This window comes from Ambystoma mexicanum, chromosome 14 (assembly GCF_040938575.1).
Source record: "Ambystoma mexicanum isolate Mex_15411 chromosome 14, UKY_AmexF1_1, whole genome shotgun sequence".
NCBI lineage: Eukaryota > Metazoa > Chordata > Amphibia > Caudata > Ambystomatidae > Ambystoma > Ambystoma mexicanum.
This window is the reverse complement of record NC_090940.1, coordinates 131,587,915-131,595,904: the sequence shown is the minus strand read 5'-3', so window position 1 is coordinate 131,595,904 and position 7,990 is coordinate 131,587,915. Positions and strand designations below refer to the sequence as shown.

The 7,990-nt window shown below is 47.9% G+C and overlaps 1 protein-coding gene across 1 annotated transcript in view; it reads right to left on the bottom strand.

The window, feature by feature from the left end:
• Positions 1–5,360: 5,360 nt before the first annotated feature.
• The window catches only part of EIF2S1 (eukaryotic translation initiation factor 2 subunit alpha), a 201,768-nt gene continuing 199,138 nt past the window's right edge, over positions 5,361–7,990 (bottom strand). Inside the window, exon 8 of the mRNA XM_069638721.1 lies at positions 5,361–5,914. Coding sequence (XP_069494822.1) covers positions 5,789–5,914 — 126 coding nt within the window. The 3' untranslated portion in view covers positions 5,361–5,788. The remainder of the gene's footprint in view (positions 5,915–7,990) is intronic.

Genomic DNA, 7,990 nt, shown 5'->3' with positions numbered 1-7,990 from the left:
GCCCTGTACTTTCCGGCCAACTTCAGTTGCTGACTCACTTTCTCCTCACTCAGAGGATCCGGAGGTTGTTGTGCCTCTCTATTTTCCAAGTCATCCAGTTTCAGTAGCATATCCTCCTTCCTCAGCTCTAGGTTGGTCAGCCGTGCTTTGTACTTCGCATCAAGGACATCCATTTGCAGGTGGTTGTGCTCGAGTCCCTCCATTTTGTCTTCAAGTTTGTCGATCCTGCCCTTGAGATCATCGATTGAGGCTTGTATTTCTACTCTTATGGCTTTGATCTCCTGAAATCTCTCTTTAAGGTCATCCTTGGTCAGGCAGGGGTATCATCCCCTGTTGCCATCTCCTGCGGGGCGGAGTGAATTCCCCTTGGCCTGCTCCTATGGGCCTCCAAAAGCGCTGGGGGTCATGTTCGTTGTGGTGGCCTGACCCTGTGACCCCTCAAGGGTGGTATCTGGGTGCTCCAGGCATGTGTGGCACTGTGTCTCTTGGGGGTTGATTGTCACCAGTTGAAGGACGTGTGGACCTGTTCCCTGTGCCACCCCCCACCCCCTCTAAGCGGGCGCATGCACCAACTGCGGTTTCTCCTTTCCGGGGTGGATCTCTCCCACTGCCGTTTGTTACTAGTATGGGGCCGTTTCAGAAATGATGTAGGTTCTGGAACTAGAGCCTCCACTTTATGGTTCCTCATTCCTCCTCTGGGGCAGCTCTGGGCACTCAATTGTTCCTGGGGTACTCGCAAGGCTGAGGGCTGCGTGCAAGGCCCGAGTTGCAAGGCTAAAATGTAGTGTGTCCCCCCCCCAATGCCCTTCAGCGGGTTCCCAACATGCCGCACCCGGGCCTCGGTCTAGCACAGGGTCATCCTTTCAATAAGCAGTCTTCCTCTGGACTGGGCACGGCTGGAAATATCTGCGCGGCGGCCGGGCCTCCAGGCCGATATGGGCTCCTGAGGGAGTTTGTTGCGTAGTGTTACATGATGCTTGCACCGAGGTGCAGTTTCACCCTCTGGGCTCAGGTTTCCCTCCACGCTTTTTTCTCCCCATTCTTGGAGTCTCCCGCAGGACGCCCCCCCCAGCGTAGGGAAACTTAGCCACACTTTCGTCCCAGCTCCAGTCCTTGGCGGCAGCCCTTCCAATACGGGGATCGGGTGCACGCCAAGTCTCCTCCACCCCTCGTCCTCGGAACTCCACCTTCCTAGGCTGCCTGCTGTGGGGGTGCAGGACCTCAGCTCCTCGCGATAGCGATTCCTCTTGTGTCCAATCCCGCTGAGGGGTCGTGGACTCTCCGCCGGTGCCGGGGTCCCTGAAGCCTCCATCGATTCCCCCTTGCCTGGAGCTGCTCAGCCCGGTCTCAACTGGAGGTCCGCACTGTGTTCGCATGCCTCGGGGTGGGCAGTCCCCACACTCAGGCTCTCACTTCCTCTGCTGTTCATGGGCAGCTAGGGGCCCAGTGGGGTGGGGGGGGCTGTGGCACCCAGTGGCACCCTGGTTGTTTCAGGCCACTGCAGGGGCTCTCCGCCAAGTGAGTTGCCAAGATCTCCTGCGCCAGGGTCTTCCGCCTTAAGAGTTTTTTTCTTGAATTGCCCTTCCCGGTCCCTGGGTCTATCTCAGTGTGGCAGGGGTCGCCAATCTCAACGCCTCCACTGCCGCAGGGGCTACAATGTGCACAGGTCAGCCTGTTCTCCATCAGGGGGAGGACAAGCTCAGGAAGGCCCAACGGCTGAGCAAGGAGTGAAGTCCTCACACGTCCATACTGGTACGCGCTCTCTAGCGGTGTCCAGTATCCAGGTCTTTTAGTGTAAGTCAGACCAGCTTCATCATTCTCCAAATTGACGAAGTGCGCAAATTCTCGCTTTTCCATATTGATGTTGCAGATTGTTGATTTTGTCTTTCTTTCCAAATTCCATGCAACCTCCCACCCCTATCTGCATGGGCCTCCACGATCGCCAGGGCAACCCCAATGCTTAATACAATTCCTCTTGGCAGGCGCCCAACACCCTGTGCACACCACCACCACACGCGCCATATGAACCAGCATTCCATGTGGCAACATGCATCCCGCAGTACATCCACACTCACCCCAGGTCACTAAACCGCTTCACTAATCTCCAGCTTGATAATCACTATGCCCACTTGGGAACACCACAACTTTGCTTCTGCGCCACGCAATTGCAACACCACCAAACCCTAGTAGCACTCAACTTAACATTCATTTTCCGGCCGCTGGCTGCTAGACAGCCCAGTCAACCAGCCATATCATTGCTGCCTCATTACCAGTTACTTCCACGTTTCCTTTCTCCTCTCCCTAGTTGCTACTCAGCTCCCTTAACCAAGGACTATTAATCTACCATACCTTCCAGTAAGGACCACCACACCTATTTTCTTCTCGTTTCTTGGTGAAACCTTTCTCCACAATATGTACCCGACTGGGCCAAATATATTTCAACTAATTAACTATGGCTAAACCCTGAACCTGTACATGTATTTATCTGTCACACCACTTTCACCGTGCATCATTATACTGTACATATGACAAATGTATGTCAACATGGCAATGTACTTCTTCACACATCACTACTCACGGCCACTTGGCACATCACAAAATGTCACTCACTTTGCCACAAGACCACAGCCTTGATAAAGACCCAGTGGTTGAAACACGTGTTGGCTTTCTCCATGTAAAATGGCACCAGAGGAGCTCTTAAGACTCTGGCAACTGTATGGCCATTAAATTACCATTACGGGTATAACCCAGCTTCGCGACTATTCATTTGCATGTGCTAGACGCATCAACGCATTAGTGAAAACTACTGGCATCCAGTACCAACACAGACAGGGCTCCCTCCCTCTTCCTTTACCTCACCCTACAGGACTCTGGGAGGAGTGTCCCGCAGGAACCCTGCAATAGGCAGCAGGAGGCACTATAGAACTCGGAAATAGACCAGCGCAGGGAATCAGTTTTTCCTTTATACTCTCGCCTTTACCTTTGTTGCTAGAAAGGGGTCCGAGGTATGGGAAAGGCCTTAGTCCATGATGGGAAGCTGGCTCATGCACTAGAGGGATATCGGGAGGGGGCGGGGGGGTCAGGTGTGGAAGATTCCTAGGGTTTAGGTGGGGGTCTGAAGAACAGGAAGGCACTCAGAGGGCTGGACGAGTTTGAATTAAAAAAAATAGGAGACTGACCAATGTGCAGGGACCGCCAAGTGGAGTCGGTGGGGAAGTGGAGAGAGAGTAAGAGCGCCAGGGAACCACTCAGGTGGGGATAGTGCGCAATACAAATATCCTTTAACATTTAGTGTATGGGAACATCTCGATTGGGTTCAGAGGCAGCTGTGGTTAAAGCCCAAGAAGAATGGAGTAATCCACGGTTGGGATAGAGATAGAAAAGTTGAACCCACTGCGTCAAGAGGCCTACATTTCCAACTTGGGGCTTAGGGAAGGACGGCACGAGGTGAACGTTTATGCAGGTTCAGTAGCCCTTGGAACCAATTGGTAGCCTTCTATTGCAGGAGATATGGGGTGGCAAGAAGCAGCCAGGACAGGCCAATGCATTCACTGTATGTTCATTTTAGTGGTATTGGAGGAAACTAAGGTGGTTGGTGGATTGAGCTGGTATGGAGGTTTTGCCAGTGCCTCAACCCTCTAGTGTTACAGGGGTTTGGTTAGGTGATGCCGTGGACTAATTGCCCATTCCCGCAATGGCCTGCTGGTCATCCAGCTAGTTGCAAAGTCTGTACCCCCTCCATATGTGCGTGGATGGCTGAGTAAAGGATCTGGCAAGTAGCTAGGGTTAGACAGTGCCTCGAGTATCTTCTCTGCTGGCAAAGAAATTCCAGCACCAACTGATTGCATTCACATGCATGAAAATCCCCGTCCTTGACTTGGAAATATTCCCGTTAAGATTTGCTAGGACTCCCATGTGTGCATAGGTTGCAGGGAGGGGGGAAGCTAACAAAATGGGAGAGGAAGGGATTCACCCAATCACAATGCAGAAAGCTGGGATTGTAACACTGCTTATTGATTCCACTTGCCAATAGACCTCAACTGTCTGAATTCTAAAAATACATACAGCTTGGGGGCTCCATGCCTAATACAAACTAATACACCATACTGTTTGGGCCAGTCACAAAGTGTGAAGCTGTATGAAAAAGTAAAAACATCCACAGAAAAAAGTATTTGATACCATTTAATCACCCACTTCACACCGATGAAATGCTGCAGACATTTTCTGGTTAGGATTTCCAATATTAACTGAGAAACTTGATGCTCGTCAATAAAGTCAATTTTACGCATCATTGTATTGAATCTACCTCCAACTGAAAAATAAGTTGACAATGATTAGGTAGGATAAATCTTTTTCTGAAACGTTTTCAATTTATAAATTCACCATCTTTTCTACTCTCCTACCTGCGAAACATTGATTCTGCATCCCTGGCTCATAATGCCCGTGGCCTCTTTCCCCCTCTTCGTATTGGTTCCAGATGTTGAATGCCACAATAAAGCACTCTCATGGGGGTAGATTTTCCCCAGGACATCTTCCACTTACCTTCCTCTTGGTACACGCTCTTCCCATCCACTGGGGAGAGGCGATAGATGTAAAACACCTTCTACCCTCCTCCGCCCCAGGCTGCCTGCAATGATCGACAGGCAGCTCTAGACCAAGAGTTGAAATTGTAAATAAGGCCTTCGTCCTGCCCTTTATTGTATCCGCTATATGAAGAATAAGTGCACTTTGACCCTCTGATTTTATTTAGGTCAACTGGAGACAAGAGCTTTAGCCTTTTAATTGTGGCACCAGTTATAATCGTAATATTGTAGACTCCTGAACAACGAATGAGGAAAGCAAGCAAAAAGATATCGATTAGTGGAGAGTACTGGCAGCATTAACAAACATCAATGGCCTAAAACCGGTGGACACAAAATGCAAGTTTCACTTGGAGGAAGAGGACATGATTTTACAGCAGCGGCTGCCAACCATGCACCCTTCAGATGTGCCAACGTAAACTCCATCAGTCCAAGCCAGCATAGTCCGTGCTCCGGGATCATAGCAGTAAGACAAAACCTCAGGAGGGTAAACAGGTTGGCTACCCCAGTTATACAGGTAGGTTCATAGAACTGCCCTTAGAGGCTTAAAGGAAATTAACAATTTTCAGTGCATGGGAAGGAATGGATGGAAAGGGTATACAATGGAGCAGGGCCACCAAAATAAAGTTTATTTTTTGGCAATCTGGCAGAAAGATTAAAAAGTCTGAATGTGAGATGTTCATGTTTTGAAAAAGGATAATGTAATGAGGAAAGTACTCCCACAGTAAAGACTTTTCCGAAACAATTAGCAAGAACTCGAAAAAGAAAAATACCTAGTCGTAAATATTCCAGACATTTATTGTAGGTTTTTCGTGAATACATTCTGTGTAGAACTGTTAGTCTCTTGTTGTGATGTTTCAAGTCAACTTCACCCGAAGCACTGAAATCAGAAGCAAAGTCCACCCTTTTGAGCTATGGAGATATGAAGTTAAGCTGGAGGTCAAACCTTTCCCTGAATGTTTGGAGTCATGTGTAAAACAGCAAAGGACACCATCCAAACGGAGAAGAAAATTATTTTTCTGAAAGTCGCTGCATAAGATTAGCCAATATAAAAATTTCACAACGTGTCTGTTAACATTAAAATACTTTTCAGGAAAAGTATTTCTTTTTAAGTGGAAGGCTTCAATTGGAGAACCTCAGTCCTCAGCATTTTGCATCTGCGCGGTCAACTTCATACTCTCCGTAAGTGCACGTTTCCCAAGCCAATGTTAGTCTTCAGCTTTGGCCTCCATCTCATCAGCATCGTCATCACCATCCACTTCTGCATTCTCACGCTCCAACCTCTCCAGTTGCCTTGCCAGCTCTGTCTCGTCTGTGTCTGTAACCACCTTGGGCTGCAAGAGATGAGAAGACGACATTTCAGAGAAGTGTCCACGAGATCTACTTGGTTTACATCAAACAATTCTGCAAATCAAACAACAATTCAGACAACCATGCTAATAACCAACTCTACTAAAAACGACTAAAACTTCACCCCTCTTCATACACCTTTCAAACCCTAACTAAACACAACCATAACTCAAACCACAGCATCCCACACGCACTTAACCACACTGCAACAAACCACACAGACCCTCACAACAGCACATGATGGACTGCGGCGAGATACCACACCAAAAAGCTCAGCAAACTGTGTTAAACTGAAGATGCCAACAGCACATCACAGCTCCCTTGCACCTCTCCAAACTTTGTCCTACTAACGCATCCTAACCAACCACCCGCTCAACTGCCCTGATACACATCTGAACCTGGTAATTTGACCCATAGCAGAATGGTCAAACATGCTGCTTTTCATTTCAACTTAAGTTGGCCTGCGGAGTACCAAGGTTTTCTTCTCTTATGTGCACTGGATTTCTCCAATCGCCACAGTTAGTTTATTATTTAAGGTTTGGAGTTGGGAGCAATTTTTATTCCAATGAAGCAAACATGCAAGCAAATCTACTTCTATTGGGGGGGGGGGGGGGAAGAGAGTGAGGGATGGATGCGCACAGGTTTCCAACTCTCAGTCTTAAAACCCAAAGCTTCTCCTTCAAGCATTCGGGTCTTCTGCAATCTTTGAGGAGGCAGTTCAGGTTTGTATGGTTACATCCAATTCATTCTGCAAAGGAATTCTGGTCACTGTAGTTTATCAAAGGCAAGAGGTATTGGAGAACATTAATGAGCTGCAAGGCTGAAGGGGCCGTTTCGCCCCTCACCACGTCCAAGGGAAAACATTTTTCTTGAGCCCCAGATATTAGAGATCGCACCAGGGTGACCCATTCCGCACTAAGGCATGCAAAGCTGCTCAATACCCATGCACACACCCACCCTTCCTTGGGTTGAAACATTATATAAATTGCGAGACGTGGATTGCTGCCAGTACAGAGACTAGAATTCATTGCATTGAAGTCTGCACATCTGAAATGCCTCTGAAATCTGAAAAAGTACTGAAGAAGAACATTGCCGTCTTGTAATGCTGACAGCTCCTCACTCTCTAAGCATGTTTCGCTGCCACAACTATGTTATATCAGAGCCAGTTACCATAGACTATCATTTAATCAACCCAGGAACACAAAGATGTCACCACCCAACTAATTTCCAGCACATTTGAACTCACAATCTGTGGTGTAAGAGCAATAAAATGGCTACTGTTCAGAACACTATCCAGCACTGCAGTAGCTCAAACTAAATAGTCCTGGTTAGGACCCTGTCAGCTTTGTGCCAGAAACTGCCCATGACAAAAATATTTTCTTTTCCAGCACAGGAAGGTATACATTTAATAGCAACACCCTCCTTTTCTCTGCTAAGCAACTATTACAATACTCTGAGTCTCCCTCTTCTTGTTCTAGTCAATCAAAATCTGAAATAGGTTTTCCCCTTGCCCCCGATCCCACCTCTTCATCTTTGTCGGCTCTCGACTTCGCCAATTACTTCTCTTCTAAGATATCCTTCTCCAGTCCTCAATCACACCTTCATGCTTCAAGCCTCTACCTGTCCCGAGCTCTGGCACATTTGTGACCTTGTTTCTCCCTCTCAGAAACTGAAATCTGTCACTCGCGCCAGCTCACCCTACTGCTAGTCCTGGCGACAACTCCCTTCCTTCATCCCCAATCCCTGCCAACTATCCCTCTATTGCTAGTTATCTTGCTAGCCTCTCTAACCCACCAGTATCCTCTTCTAGCGTTCCCTCTTCTTTCAAACAGGCCTCGAATCTACCTATACTCAAGAAGCCTTCACTAGACTCATCCCTCTAATTTTCGTCCTCTCCTTCCTTTTCTTTCCAGGTTACTCGAGCTGGTTTATAATAAAGTCTCCTCATGTTAATTTACATTCACTTCTAACCCCTTTTCAATCTGGGTTTAGGCCTGCCTGATATTCTGAAACTGCCCTTCTAGCTGTATCAGGGTCCCTTCTTTCCTCCTGCTATGCTA